Here is a 16,683-nt window from a genome sequence, read left to right on the forward strand (position 1 = left end):
GGCTGGCGAATGTACTGCACCTTTTAAAGTCAATCGTGGAATACATCAAGATTGTGTACTTGCCCCCATTCTCTTTTTACTTTATATTAATGATTTGGAGCCGACACTGGTATCTACCAGTGTGGACGTACCACGTATTGAGAAAAAAGGCCATGCGTGTATTATTGTACACGGACAGCAGGGTGCTTCTTGCCAGAATGGCTAATGGCCTGAAGAACTTGATTTCCAGTTTCATGGCATTTATAAAGATGCTTGATTTGGAGACCAATTTCTCAAAAACTTTTATAATGGTGTGTGACCCTAGAAAAACTGAAACTCGCTCCTTAAGTATAGTAACCTATCACCCCGTTTTTAGAAATCTATAAAAGAAAATGCCTCCTGACTGTGACATATGGCATGGGCTTTTGAGGCTACAGAGATGTCAGACCTATCCAAGTGGAGGTAAATAGATTTTGCAGATGCTTGTTGGGGGTCCCTCCTTCAACCCCTCACTTTTCCCTGCATCAAGAACTAGCATACGTTCAAGATCTCATTAATGTTGCTCCTTTGTTTCTCTGATGTTTGATATGGGTGAACAATGAAGCATTGCTTAATGGCGCTGTTGTTAGAGATTGTCTTTTATATGAACGTGAGTTGAACATCTCGGGTCTGAAGTATACAAGACACACCACTTTGGCATTGTGTTCTGCATATTTTTTGAGAACCCAAATACCATTATAAAAAATAAAAAAACCCTCGGTTCAGGATTGTTTCTTCAAGCATAGGCAGGGCCCTAGGTAGGCTGTAAAGGTGGTGAAGCCAGCTGTAAAAGACTATTGTTTGGTTCAGAAGTCAGCAGGTATTGCTCCTTATTTACTTTTGGTGCAGAATGTGTATGAAGGTACCTTATTCACTCAATTTAGATTACGGACTGTTAGAAATGGGATTTCTGGTTGGCTAAGACTTGTGCCAAACCCAGGCAGAAACCACCAGGCAAGGGAGTTACACGCTGAAGATAACCCCTGCTCACCCCCTTGGTAGCTTGGCACGACCAGTCAGGCTTATCCCAGAGGCAATGTGTAAAGCTTGCGCACCCCACACACACAGCAGCAACCCAGTAGGCACACCACAAAAGGAACTCCACACAAGGTTATATGTAAAAATAGCCTTTGTATTATCATAAATACATTAGAAACATAATCACACATTTACACTGTGCCAACTGGCACTAGGCAATATTCACAGTGGATTATATACACGTGACAGGGCCAATTGGGCACTGCCAGAATCATCACAAGCACAAATAATAAATGTAGACCACCACCTGTAATTACTGGCCAAACACTGTACTCAGCATCATATCCTGCAACCTAAATCAAATTATGCAATCAGCATCCCATTAGGTGTGAAATACATTCTGCGCCAACCTCCTAAGCATAAACACATTATGCCATAACCTCATAAGCCTAAACACATTAGACCATAACCTCACAAGCATAAACACATTATGCAATAAACCTCACCAGCATAAATACATTATGCAGTAATCATAAATCTCATATTAGGGAATAACCTCCTAAACATAAATACTAGAAGCATAAATCACAGTGCATAAATCACATTTCCTGGCACTACATAAATCACATTTCGGCCTGGCGCCCTACGAACCTCACAATCCCCCTGGCCAACTGGCCTTAGAGGGCTCAAATGCTATATGTCCCAAATGTCAGGGTGGCCGTTAATGCAGCAGAATCCAAGTGTGCAATTGTGCTGGGGCAGAGGAGTGCAGCTCACTCCTATCTCACTCAAAATGCCCCCAAAGGAATGATGGCCTAATGTTTGCAGCTGCCGATAATTGCAGTGCAGCTGTGATCATCACGGTAGGCATGGTACTCACTGTGCCTTCTGGGCCACCACTGGGGCTCTCTCAACAAATTTGCGCCATCGTCGCAGCTGCCCGCGCTGGTGCGGTGTAGCTGGGGAAGGAAATCAGCACTGGCACCACTGTGCCTCTTCTGTCCCACTCAGGGACTCTACAACAAGATGCCCCCTAAGGTGTTAACATGGGCACTCACGGCGCCCTCAGGAGTCCTCTCGTGGACCTTGGAAGCAAACGTTGCAGCTGCCCGCTACGGCGGTGCAGCTGTAGCAAATAAACTTAATAACAACAAGAGAGCAAGAAAATATGGAAATAGCTGGGGCAGCACGAGGAGAAACCTCTTTATTTAAAAGAACCCTCACTCACCTAAGGCGTATCCTAACCTATGGGGGGGGTGTACAAGGCAAAACTCACGGTTTCACCAATGCGGCCTTGTGATTTCCAAAGAGCCGCTGTACTGTAAAGGCGTTAATGGCTTCACTTCATGGGTTCCGGGAGGGAGTAAAGCTACTTTTTGTATGGTGTTCTCCCTCGTAAGACCTGCCTGTTGCCTGCCGCAGAACTGAATATATATATATGTGGCAAATAAGGCAGCGCCTCTGGAGCCCAGCTCTGGGTCTCTTTAATCGAACTGCCCCCATCGCAATAAAAATAGGCGCCGGCACTCCACGTGCCTTGGGATGCACCCAAGCCCCACTCCGGGACTTGGTGAAACAAGTGGCCCCAATCGTGGGAGTGGCCTGCTCTCTTGCAGGTCTGCTCGGGACTAGGGACTCGCACTGTGCCTCGATCGGCACAACACTGGACCAGGGAGGAGCCTCACTCACCCGAGTAACTTGGAGCCTCCGTCTCTTCTCTTCGCTGGTCATTCGGTGACCCCAGGCACTGACAATGTGCCTTGGTGGGTCCTGCTGTACTGGGAGACTCTCTCCTCATCTCGGGGCTCACCCTCGCCCTTGGGAGCCCCGCCTGACCCTAGGTTTTCACTCGGCCGCGCTCTGCCGGGCGGCCGCACTGCCATTGGCGGCCCGGCAGCCTCTTCCTGGTTTGGGCCCGCCCAGAGTCAGGCAGACTCTGCCTGGCTTCTGGGTCGGGCCGATCGGGCTGCGGTGGTGAATTCTCCCAAATTGCGGGCTGGGCACCCGCAAATAAAATCAAGCACCAGCGGGGTGGGCACCCGCCATTTTAAGTAACCATAAAGTGGGGTGGGCTCCCGCTCAGAAACACGCAATTACGGGGTGGGCACCCGCTTGGTATATCCATAAAGCGGCATCACAGGGGAATCCCTCCGAGGCGGATTCCCTCTGAAAGTGCTGCAGCTCTGCACTGCGCAGCCCCCGCTCTCCTCCTCCTTGGGGGAAAATAAGAATAATAAAGCACAGCGCTCACAAAGCGCTAGAAGGCCCAACAAGTCCCTGGAGAGCAAGGGGGCAATGCTGGGCCCAGGGAGGCAAGCCCTCATGGCGATTCCTCCTGGGCCCCAGCAGCAGCACGCCCCAGCAAGGTCAGGAACAGCACCAGCACAGCACAGACATGGGGTCACAGCCCCTATAGTTATATTACACCATCTCTTTGTCTGCAGTACAGGGCATTGGGGCTCCAGATGCAACTGGTTCAGGGGGGATTTGGAGCACTTTGTTTTCCAAGCTCCTCTTCCCCTTCGTCAGGTGGGGGCTAGGTGATCAGACACACCACATGGGGCGGAGCCAGCATTGTACAGGCTGGGCACAGTCCTATTCAGAGTCTGGGGATTACTCCTCCCACTACTCCCAGCACAGATGTCCCATTCATCCTAGTGCCGACTCACCCTGCCCCTACTGGAGCCACACGCACCTCCCAGCCCCTGTCACTCCAAGCCAGACATGCAATTCACATCAGGCAGGCAGACACATAGCACACAAAAATGCCAACTTCTAAAAGTGGCATTTCCCAAATAGTCATAGCAAATCTGCGCACACCATTGCGCAGCATGTAATATTACAATTCCATACATACTAAACTCAATCACTCTGCTCCTCACAATCAGGAATTACCACTGACACACTGATTAGGGAATCCCCAATGCATTCCTATGGGAGGACAGGCCAATCTCACCAATGTAACAGAGAGCGCACACACTTTACACTGGACAGCAGTGCTAAAGTGCCCAGAGGCCTAAAACCACTAACACCATGTCAAAAATAAGGCAGGGAGAAAGGCAAAAAGTTTAGGGATGAACCTGCCAAAAGGGCTAAGTCCAACAGGGATGATATGTTGGTTATGTTTTCCATGAGGGCAATACTCCCCTGCTGATATATGTATGTTTTTCCCATGTGATGAACAATCAACTCAGACTTTATTGCACTTTGGTTTTTTTGTTGTAATTATTATCTTCCCTATACTAGGAGATTCGTATGGCCCCTGTTGCATAGGCACAAGTTTACTAAGTGTAAAGCTGCATTTCTTTTTCCACAGCAACTTAATGACTATGACACATGTTGTTCAGTTTGCTGCTTCTTGAAAAGTATCCTACGTCAGAGGAAGACTGTTATTGTAACTATTGGTTGTTCATTCTAAACTGCATTTTATCCCTTGACTTTCATAGGCCCTTGTAGAAATCACTTAATGCAATATTGTATTTTATGTCTTACTGGTGGAATTTTAAACAAGGTATTATAGTATGGCATGTAATTTTTAACAAACTTTATATATTTGTTTTCTTTTAATTTGTGTATTTTGTAATGTGTTAAATTTTTATGATCAGTTTTGATATGATGGAATAACGATTCTTGGATTGAAGGGGATTTAGTTGACCACAAGATTAAAGCAGTTATTTGCTAGATCCAATCGAGCTGTGGTATACTCTGTTTATGCATCACAATCATTGAAGCCGGATTTCAGCGCATGAGTAATGAACAAGATTTGTTCTGGATGATTATCTATGATAGAACAAGAAGTGGACTGGCAGGTATAATATCTGGATCATAAAATAACATACGTACGTCAGTCAGGAGAGATTGCTCTTTCATATGCTGTTTCAAGGAAAATACCTGTTTGGTAATGAATTCAATTAAATGGTCTGAAAAAAGAATTCAGAATCAGTTTGCTTTCCCTTTTCAGGACAAATTCTAATTTAACTTTGACAAAGTTAAGGAATTTGGGGTCCAGGCCAGAGGCTTCACTTCAAACAAATGTTATGGTTGTGTTATGGGACCCTCACGCTCCACAGGAGAGAAATCTCACTTTCAGCTGTTGGACAACAAAAAGTAGTCCAAGCCCTGACTGCTTGTGAGCCGACATTTCAGTAAAGGTTGGCTTTGGGTGATCAGGACTTTTGGGCATCAATTGTTTCATGACGTGCAGAAAAAGCAAAGTCCTCAAATTTGAGAGGACTAAACGCTGTGGGAATGGGGCTGATGACATTTACTCCTTACATCAATGGGTATTCAGTTGTAGTCAAGACTGAAAATACAGTAGCCAAAGCCTATATCAACAAGTAGGTTATAACAAGATTCAGGGTCTGACTACTCTGAAAACCCAGACCTCGAGGGTCTAGGCCTGTTCAACCATTGTTGGGTCAACAATGTTTACGTAGATTATCTTATCACGGTTTTTTCAGTATCTAGAGCATTAATTCATGGAGGTGTTCTAGAGTATTTGCAGTCAGTCCAGTTACATGGTAATAGGTTTGTTCACCAACAAAACAAGCAGTGCGTTTCTGAGGTTTTTGTCAGGTTTCAGGGTCCTCTGAAAGAGAGGGTGGATGCAAAAGTGAAAAATTAGCTCAAGGAGATGTCTTTATGCATTTGCCCCCTTCCTATTGTATCCTGAACTTTGCGCAATATCCACCAGGAGGGGGCAGGGGTGGTGATAGGTACACCATTTTGTATACATTGGAGTTAGGTTTCCCGATTGTTAGCGATGGCATAGGGACCCTATTGCCGATTGCTTGTGGTTCCCAGTCAGATCAAGTCGCTAATATTGACAGAGGTTCAGTTCTCCCTGCTGATATTGATGGTATGGAAGCTGAAAGGCTAGTCTTGTTAAATATGGGGCTTTCTAGTGAAGCAGATATAGCCATGCAACAAACCAAAAGATTTTCAACTAAGAAAGTCAGCACTGGTGTCTCTTTTCAATTATAGTGCCTGTTGAAAGGTGTTAAGTCTCTGTCCTGTCCTCCATTAAAACGTTTGGAGGTTTCCTTAAATGTTTGATGATGGCAACGTTAAAGATACATCACACTGAATAGGAAGTCGAGTGCACTCCGTTTTTTATCCCGTTGGTAATCAATTTGAAGCTGGTTTATGCGTGCGTCCTGGATTCGTGGTACGCCCATCTACCACGTGAGGTAATAGTACAACACTGAGTGGAGGGAGCATGCTTCAGCTCCCTTTCCAGAAGCACTTCTGAGTTGTGCCTGTTGCAATAAAGTATACCACACTTAGACTGCGTTGTGTTTCTTTTATTCTAGTTCAGTTCAAAATTCTTCTCCACATTCTTTAGTCACATGGAACCACCTTTATATGTATTTGTAATTCTAATGCGATAGACGTGTCCAACCGGACGTTCATTTTCTAAAGCAGGAATATGTACATAATATGTACATAATTCTCCTCGATAGTGTTAAGTCTCCAATGCATTTCGGGCCAGTTCTATTGCCCTTCGTCAAGGATTCACTACAAATGTAAACAGGAGCATTAGACTCTACATGTATTTAACCCACAACGTTAAAGATACAGCAGATGGCCATTAAAACGTGTTGGGCTTCATTAGGTGGATTAGAGATCCTGGATTCTCTGGTTCCTAGAGTTTTCATTTCGAATCCTTCCAGAAAGGTTACACTTACTCCTTTAGGCCTTTTTTAAAAAAAAAAATTTAAATAAATATTATTTATTGAAATAGACCTGGTATTGACATAAAGAAATACATTTCATCCAATCATATATTTTTTCTAAAATCCATCCAGAGTGAATAGTCGAGAGAAAAATAGTATTTTACAGAGAAGAGGGATTAAAACAGCAATTAAAACACCGCGGTAAAACAGCAAATTCATTAATCCTGCTAAACCATATATCACCATCCCCTTGCTGGATCATGTCAAAATTATACCACATAAATTAACAGAGCATTGAAACTAAATAATGGGAGTGACCCAGCCAGTAATTAGTCTCCAGATCCTGCCCCCACTCCCTCATCATTCTACCCCTGCGTGAATAAAGAGTGGATTCAATGTTATAGATCCCCAAAAGCCTTGCCAGCCACATCTGATAAGACGGGGGTACTGCATCTTTCCAGCCGGCAGCTAACAAAAGCCGGTGAACAGCTACACATATAAATATGAGAGGTTCGTTCTCCTTATTAAGGCCCAGGTTGCCGTCGGTTCCTATTATCATTAGGGTAGGGGATAGGTAGATCTTGAAACCTAGCAGCCCCTCTCAAAAATGTTCGATCACCCCCTTGATTGTAGTCAACTTATCGCAGTAATGAAACATATGTAAAAGATTAGCCGGACTCTTATGGCATCTTGGGCATTTGCCATCTTCTCTTTTACCCCAATCATACAGTTTGACAGGGGTAAAATACAGATTAAATAGTGTCTTATAATGTTGGGCTTTCAGATTTGAAGATCGAAATACTTTATCGGCCAAGTGTAGAGATTGATATAGATCCACATCCGGATCAGCTAATTTAGTTGCCCCGGTCATTTAATTTTTTTCCAGGTCGTCATGTAGACTAGACACTGAATTACCATAGATCACTTTAATTTTACATCCACCTCTTAACAGGTAGTCGATCATACTGATCTGACCTCCTGGAATAATCCGGGGTCTGATGTTCTTCAGCAGGCCAGAAATTTGGAGAAACTTAAAACCCTGACTTGATGGAATTCCAAATCTCTGCTGTATCTCTAAGAAGCTCAATAGATTATCTCCTTCATAAACATCTCTTGTTCTTTTGACCCCCTGTTGCTCACATAATGTCCCCATCCTGTCATTGCTGATTTGTGGGAAGATGCTAGAATTCCATAAAGGTGTATAATAATTAATTTTAGGGATTACTAGCGTCTTGCGAATTCTTTTCCAGAATTCCCACAGACTATCAGAGACCTTGTAGCGCATCTTCTTATAATAACGCCTATTATATTTACGTAGCAGTAGTCCCAGGGCTTCTCTGCCCAGCAACATTTCATATATTTAGACCTTTCTTTGGTCCTATTTTTCTACAGAAGTCTCCTTTCGAGCCAATGAGAACAGTTCCTTGGAAGTGTGTCACTTACATGGTAATATGCTAGTGTCTATATCTTTCTTGGTATATCTTGATAATTTGAGTTCTTCAATATGCTCTGCTCAGTATTTACGTATCTTAGCAAATGCATTGAGACTTCATCTGGGCCTGTCCTTTTTACCCAATTTATATCTGGTTGTCACTTGGATCAGGTATTTGGTTTAAAAGATGTCTCCTTCAGGTGGTCGGATGTTAAGAGAGATTTTATATGCTATTTAGATTACACTGCTGGAATCTGATCCCACAAAACACTTTTTCTGAATCTAGGATTTTCGAGGAAGGGGCCTAATCAACTGTGTCCACGATGAGTAGATGGGTCAGAGCTGTAATTTGCTAAAGCATGTGACTTTAAGGGAGCAGTACCTCCTCTTGTTATTCACATTTGTTCAGTTAGAGGTATAATTTACCTTTGCCTGGCCGATGCTTGGGTCTTATCAGTAACCTGTATCAATCATCAGTTGCAGCCAATGGCCACTAGAGTTGCAGCTGTGAGTTTGGCTATGTTGTCTTTCACAGTATTGTTGTTCAATTAATTTCACACGTGTATGTTTTGAAATATTTGTTTGTATTTCAATTTTATTTTAAAAAGGGGTGATGTTTCTGCCCCAACATGTCCTATTTTCAGGGGTATAGCCTAACAATGTCACAAATAAAGCAAGGAAGAAACAGATGCAGCAGTAACACAAAGTCATTTTGGTCGCTAGTGAATAGGGGGCCACTAGGCGGAAGCGGGCATGGTAGCACAAACATAAGCGAAGAAGAATGGACCCTGTTTTTAACAAATCACTTTAGCGATCATACTAGCAGGGATGGTCATTCTACCTCCCTTCCATCAACAGAATCAGTGCCACCACCACTTGAAGCCAAAAGTATAAGCAAGACTGGGCATAATTAGTCAATCACGCTCAGGAAGCAACAATAAATGACAGAAAGGACAAGCATGAAGATACCATGATAGAGATTTTGACTGCACCTGAAGTACTCAGAAATAATATTACCCACAGAATTTGTAAAGCCAGGTTAGAAGGAGTTCCCGGTCCTAATGACCGTCTCCAGGCCCTGTTTAAATCAGATGTAAACCAGTATTCGGAACACTTGGCTCCCCTGTTTTCATACTGCAGGCTTAACCACAACATCCCGGAGTCATGGAAAGGAGCCATCACCCACACTATCTGTAAAGGTAGTAGGAGAAACTACCCCAAAAACTACAGGATGATAGCTCTTCTAGACGTTGAAGCTAAATACTATGCTAGTATCGTGTTGGAAGAGCTGTCAGTCTGGGCAGAAACAACAAAGCGCTTCCCCTGTAAGCAGACCGGCTTCGTGGCTAAGTCTTGAACTACAATCAACCTACTTGCACTATCCGTGTTGATGGAAAAAGCAGCAGTCCAACGTGTTCAACTCCACTGCTGCTTCGTCGACTTCAAAGTGGCCTTTGATCGGGTCCCACGAGGCTGCCTATGGCAAAAATTAGAGAGCTGGGAAATACCGCTGACCCTTCTAAAAGCCATAATCCAACTCTACTCAAACACCTGGATTTGAATAAAGTTGGGAGAGGCCTTCTATAGTTAAAGGAATATACAGACCGCAAGTGAAGTCATACAAGGGTGCGTGTTAGCCCCACTCGTTTTTAACCCCTTCATTTCGGACTTATCTCACTCACTTGACAACGTTAACTCCCACCCCCCTCAAATAGACGGAACCCGTACCAGCATTCTGCTATACGCTGATGACCTTGTGTTACTAAGTCACACAAGGGTCAGGTTACAGAGGCTACTTGATCAGCTGCTCCCCTACACAAAAAACAACTCCCTTGAATTAAATCTGTCAAAAACAAAAACAATCACCTTTGGGAAGCGGAAGCAGCAGAGAGGCGGTGGTTCTTCAACAGCAAAAACATCGAAACAGTATCCTTTTACAAATACTTGGGCATTTTTCTGGATTCCGGAGGTTCCTTTTTAAAGCAGAAAGAAGTGGTATGGGCTAAAGCCCTGTCACTCGAGGTTGACTCAGCGAAACAGCTCCTTGACTCAAGTTTAACTCCACTGCTAACGGCAATGAAGGCAAAGATCACTAATTCCCTATCATACGGGCATGAGCTCAAGTTGGGGGCAATCAGTATTACATTGAACAAATTAACTACCAAAATCTTCAAACGCGCATGGCGCTTGCCAAGATCCTCCTCGCCAGCCCAACTAAGGCTTGTACTCGGCCTATTAGATCACCATGGCGTCGAGGCCGGCTCGTTCATCAAGCTCTGTAAAAGCTTGTGCAACTCGCTGGAAGGTAGCCTGGAGGCAAGACTCTGAAACGCAGTATTGACCAGCCAAAAAATCGGCGCATTCTGGGACATTCCCTGCAGTTACTCGGTGTCAAGGAATACTGGGTAACAAACCCATCCCAGCAGGCGTTAAAATCTGCCATCAAGAGAAATGTCCGTCTCTGGTCTTTTCATTCTGACAGGGCAAAACTGTCTAGAAGGAAACACTCTTGGGCAGTTATTTCTGACTTCAAACCGGGGGTTGAATCACCTTATCTATCAAGCACGTATGCACTTTTATGGAAGCTAAAGTTTATGGCACTGACGATGGGCGAATGGCCTTTTTTAAAGCACTTACCTGAATGGCGGCGCCCTAGTGTTAATACCGAATGTAGGGAGTGCAAGCAAGCAGAAGCGATGGAGCACATAGTCTGTGCATGTCCTGCATTGCCTAATGACAGAAGGACCTTGCTGCGGGACGAATGGAACAAACCAGGAGTTCGAACATGCCGACAGGCAGTAATAGCTGCCATGAACCCAGAAAACACGAGGCTGAACATTGGGTTCACTAAATTTGTTACCAGAGCGGCCAAAACACTTTGGAAAAATGTCCGTAAATCCCTTTGCCTCTGGCTGCACCACCAAGCTGCTCTTTGATCAATTTTACGAACCCTTGATCATCCTGTGTTGTTTATCCGAACATTGTTTCTTCCCTAATCTTAATTGCTCACAGCTCCCATTTTAAAACCCTTTTGAAGATTTATTTCTGGCTGTTCCTTTCTAGATTTTAAAAATGATGCTACGATCCTCTGACATCCAAGGTTTTGGACATCAACAGCAATTAATCAATTCAGGACATTTTACCTTAACCCATTTTTTAGCTAGATTATTGTACTTCTTTAGTACCAACATGTTGTTCTTTTAAACTTTTTGTATACATGAAATACTCGCTTTAAAAAAATATATTATGGTTTTAAGTAATCAAACAATAAAGATTAATTCAAACTCAGTAATGTTTATTACTTTGGGTAATCCTCATTACGCCTAGTCTGTTCTAACTTGTTTCATTCATGCTTTCTCACCAGCCCATCCAGAGCATTTGTGCATGTCTTCTTGATGTTATCAGGAAGTGATATATTGTTCCGTTACACTATTAAAGGATGCAGAGTGGGTGGAACAAACATAAACGTTTACTCATGGAAAGGCAAAAACACCTACGGGGTGAATCGAGGAACTTCAGTGTGTCTGTGGAGAGACAATATTCCTCATGATGTCATGATGTAATGACTGAAAAATGGAAATACAGACTAGGCATACTGACTATTACCCAAAGTACGTAGTTTTGACTGCTTGGGGGTCAGACTGACAGATACATTCAAATGGTTAGCCCAAACACTAAAAGCAGGCTGTTAATCAAATATAGATTCAGAGCCGTTTTAAGGCTGTACAAAAAGACAAGCTCTCCCTGGCACTGGAGGTCTACTGGGCTAAGGCGCAAAGCGCTGCTCTTTTTGGTGCAGAGGTATGGGCCTACGCAGATACTCATCAACTGACCTCTGTAGAGAATAGCTTTGCCTGGCAGCTTTTATCTCTGCTTGGGCACTGCTCTGACCCGCTCTTTTTTGATCTAGGCCTGAAAAGAATAGCTGATCTGGCTTTACCTAAACCCAGGGCCTGGGCAGTATGGGCAGCTGCCCAGGGCACCACGACCTTCTAACTGCCACGGGGCCTCCCACGAGTCCATCATCCTTTTAAAAATGCGCCATTGTACGAATTCCAGATGGACAGCCCCCTCCCTTGGCGTTTGCAGCCATCGTACAGCGTGCAAGGCCCAAGGCGGGGGCCCCCTCACCTGTGCCCTGCTGCCATGGCCTGAAAGAGTAATGTGACTTCTGCATCCCTTTCAGCTGCCGCAGATTGGGCAGGGCTGGGTTTCTGGCCGTCCTTTGCTGGCACCTCTTTCTCTTTTCTTAATCGTCGCATCTACATGATAACAGGGGCTAGGCAGATGCTTAAACTGGCTTGAGGTGTGAAGTGAGCCCTGCCCCTGCATCAATGTAAAGCAGAGCACCCTGCAGGGCTCACAACACAAAAACAAGTGACCTCATGTCACGATGGGCGCCGCTCACTTTCAATGAAGGAAAAGGGAGCAGAGCAGAAAACGGAGAAAAGGGTATTATTTTTCTTTTTTAACAGTTCCCTTTTATTGTATTTTTTTCTCCAAACAAGCATGTGCATTCAAAAGGACCATAAAAACAGTTAAACATAAGTAGTAACTCCAGTTGAGTATAAGCGCCTGGTGATTTTTACTTTCATGTAATTTACATGAAACGAAGGAAGAATGAACAATTGGGTGTGTAAACGAATAGAGATGATAACATTCAGATGGAGGGAGGGACAGAGGGGTGACCCCACATCCATCCTTACCACCTGAGGTGAGTGAATGAACCCTCCAAGATACACCCAAGTTATATAGCCCCTAAAGCCACCCACACACCATGCCTTGTTTTATACATCTGAAAAGGTTGCACTACTCCCCGGAATCATGTTTGTTCGCATCTGAAATCCCTAATTCTCATGTTCCTGGGTGCATCTGTACGTCTGGTGTTCTCTTTTACTTTTAATAAAAGTATCGAAGGAGAGGCACATCTAAAAGAAATAAGATAAATAAAAGAAGGGAAGAGCTGGGGGAGCTGATAGTATACAGCAGGGAGGGGAGATCTAAACATAAGGGGCAAAACAGCTATAAAGAACAAGACACTTAAGGAAAGGGAGATGGGAAAGGAGTGATGTGTATGAATGGCAGAATCAACGGGAGAAGGGAAGAGTCTTGGTTAGGTACAAGGAATAGCATGCAAAAATGAAAGATAAGATGCTTTGGGAGAGTGGGAGGATGGGAGGAGAGAGAATGATGTAAAGTAACACGAGCAGAGATGTAACACGAAACGATGGGGTCCTGCTCTGCAGAATGTGATAATGGGGCCCTGAGACTCCCACATCTCACAGATATTCATTTGGCCCTGGGCTGAATGGTAGCCCCCTGATGTGTTGGTGGCCCCCTGAAATGTTGTGGAGACATCTGTGCTGCAGGGACCTGTCCTGGCACACGAGGTGAAGCAAGGTAAGTAGCAGGTGAATAGCAGCGCATGTAGGGGGAAGCGGAAGCTACAGGGGCAGAAACAGAGAATGGAGGGTAGAGGTGAGAGAGAGATAAAACATAAAGAGTAGAGCATGGAGGGGAGAGTTGGACATAAATGGGGCAGAACCAGTGAACACAGTTGAGGCTGGAGAGAAAGATGAAAGGTGAAAAGGCAGTGCTTGGATAGGAGAGGTAGATATAAGAGTATCAGACCATCAGGAGAACTTAAGTGTCATGGAGAGGGAATGGTGAGTGATGAATGTAAGAGGGTAGGACAACAAGGAGCAAGTAAGAGGCTGTGGGAGAGAGGCAGGGGAGAGGTATATTATAGAGCGGTAGAACCAGTGAGAAAAGGTTAAAGGCTGTGAATAGATGAAGGGTTCCGCAGGTAGATAAGAGGTGGGTGTAATAGAGGCAGAATTAGTGAGAAAGGTAAGAGACCGTACCACAGATAAAGTGAAGTGTAGAGTATGGAAGTGAGATGCGGATGTAAGAGAGGAAGAAACAATGAGACAAGGTAAGAGGCAGGGGGTTCAAAGAGGAGAGGTGGATATTAAGGGGACAGACCAGCAAAAAAACATTAGGAGGGTGGAGGAAGAAATGAGAGGTCAAGGGCAGTACATGGATGGGGCAGGTAGATGTAAGAAAGACGGAACAATCAAGACACCTTACACAGAGAAGAGAGAGGGAATGGTGAGAGGTGGGTGTAGAATGCCAGAATCAATAAGAAAAGTAGGAGGCAGGGGGAGAGGCAGAGATGAGGCATACAGCATGGAGGAAAAAGGTGGATATAAGAGAGACATAACGAGAAAGAGGAGCGACAAAGCTCAGGATGGCAGAGATATTGATTTAAGAGGGGCAAAATCCACAAAATATGGTTTGAAGGAGCGATGAGAATAAGAGTAGAGCCTGAATGGAAAAAGGGGATGTAAGAGGCACAAAATCAGTGTGAAAAGAGTGTTCAGAAGGATGAAAATGGAAAAAAGATGTAAATGGGGCAGAACCAGTGAAAAACTTAATGAGTCTGGGGAGAGATGAGCAGTGAAGGTAGCATGTAAACCTTTGTGTTGATGCCCCTGCCTGTTTAAACCAAATGCCTTAACCATGAACTTCACTGGTGCAACTGGAGTACCGGGGAGTCACCTGAAGACCCACTGAATATCTATGAGGCAATAGGTTTTAGAATTTTATTCATGCACTAATCTGGAAACATCAGTTTTGGAGAGATAAAGGCCTAGCTTTCCAACCCAGTTTGACGTGTTGTATTTCCACATAATAGAGCTTTAAAAATATTCTCGCTTATTGTATTAGGGCTAATATTTGTATTTGTAGCCATCTCAGTGATATCCGCATTAGAAAAGTAGCTTCTTGCAAAGCTGCTGTAACACTGCCAGAAAATGAATGGTCAGTTGACACTGCTTTGAAGTCACTTCCTGTGACATTACATCTTATGCAAATTAGAGGGGCCTCGCATGTTCCTATCCTGCCCGGGGCCCCACAAATCCTAGGACCGGCCCTGCCTAAACCTTTAGTGTAGTGGGTTTGCCTTTGGTGCCTTTGGTGCACACCTAAGCTCAGTGATTATTGAGACTCCCTCAAGGAATTAGTAAAGACTATCAACTCTAATCCAGTACCCTGGTTAAAAATTGTTCTGGATTGGTTCTATAAATTGGTTTTGATGAGATTGTGGGATGATCCGGAATCTATCGCAGAGATGACTTGGGCAGTGTAAAGACCTGCTTTTGGGTTTATATCCAAGACCACAATTTAGGCGCTGGGGACAGGGGCCTCCTAACAAGTACCTGAAATTCAAGATTACCCCTTGTTCTGAGCCATTTCACGACTCAATCTCCGCGTCTTTAACCAAGAGCCTGTATATGTGCTTCCGGTTGGGCAGTCTCCTACTGAGATCCACTAGTAAATGGAGAAAAGAATTGGCCTCTAGCCTCTGCACAGCCTGTGGTCTGCTGTTTTTTTTTCTCTGTTTATCTAGACTCCTGCAGAAAATGGATACGTCCGATTTGTCTGATTCTCGGGGTAACCAGATATCTTTTTGCCCAGAGAATATTGAAAAGTGACAATTCTCACTTAATTGTGTTTGTAGTTACTCACCTCTTAGCTAAAATTTGTTATAAAAGTAGTAAGATTCTTAGAAAAATTCTACTTGAGTCTTAGCATGCACAAATACCATTTGGATACATGTGTAATGCATTTTACTTATTTAAAATTCTACGGAGCGCTGAATGTGATATGCACTTGATACTTTAGAATATTTTTCTACATGGTATGCAGAATTGCACCCCTTTGACTAGAGTATCTTTTATATACTGTGTTTTTTATTAATATACTACAATGTATTTAGTTCTGGGGAGCTTATTGTATTTAATATGAGTGGTTTAATTTTGCAACTACAATAGAAACTGTTTTATGAACTAGAAGTGTTTTTTTTATGTTACCTATGTATTGCAATATTTTTTTTGTATACTTTGATGGTTTCTGGAGAACCAAATAAAGTATTCACTACTACTACCCAAAGTAATGCAAACATTTTGTTTCTTGTCTCACCTCATATTCTTGAAAACAGAATACGCTTTTCAAATTTGTGTATGTGTACTTGTGTGTATATTACTTGCGTTTTACAGTTGAGAAAAAAATGCCCTATTATTTTCAAGGAGTTTATTTGTGATAGAAAACATGTTTTCTTATGGCTTTAATTTATCAATGAAAAAACATCTCATTGCATCCTTTTCATTACAGCTGGTATTCCTGGTTGATCAACAGCTTTGTCAATGGTAAATATTTCCTGCAGTATATTTTTTCCATTTTAGTTCTTGTGGGAGTTTATTAGTGTGAAACATACATATATTTGGTAGCCTTTTGCATTGTGATCTCACATTCTACAGTGTTGCACACATTTAAACAAAAGACTATTTGGCTGTAAAACAGCCAATGGCAGAGACAACTTTCAGTGTTGGTAGCAGAAAAATAAGCAGGAAAGGAGAGTGGAACAACATATATATATATAAGAGTAGAGTCTGCTTTCCTATGGTCACCTCACTTTTGCTTTTTGCTTCACTGGTTTTCGACTTAATGTGGCTGTGGGCCTGCTAATCAGACACACAGCCCTGCTGTTCTCTCTCTAAATTCACCACCATGTACTTT

General features: G+C 43.5%; 1 protein-coding gene across 1 annotated transcript in view; it reads left to right on the top strand.

Moving 5' to 3' along the window:
- CLPTM1L (CLPTM1 like) overlaps positions 1-16,683 on the top strand; it is a 1,937,019-nt gene that overhangs the window by 1,326,047 nt on the left and 594,289 nt on the right. The window contains exon 13 of the mRNA XM_078687677.1: positions 16,279-16,313. Within this exon, the coding sequence (XP_078543803.1) occupies positions 16,279-16,313 (35 nt within the window). The remainder of the gene's footprint in view (positions 1-16,278; positions 16,314-16,683) is intronic.

This window comes from Lissotriton helveticus, chromosome 4_1, assembly GCF_964261635.1.
Source record: "Lissotriton helveticus chromosome 4_1, aLisHel1.1, whole genome shotgun sequence".
Classification (NCBI taxonomy): domain Eukaryota; kingdom Metazoa; phylum Chordata; class Amphibia; order Caudata; family Salamandridae; genus Lissotriton; species Lissotriton helveticus.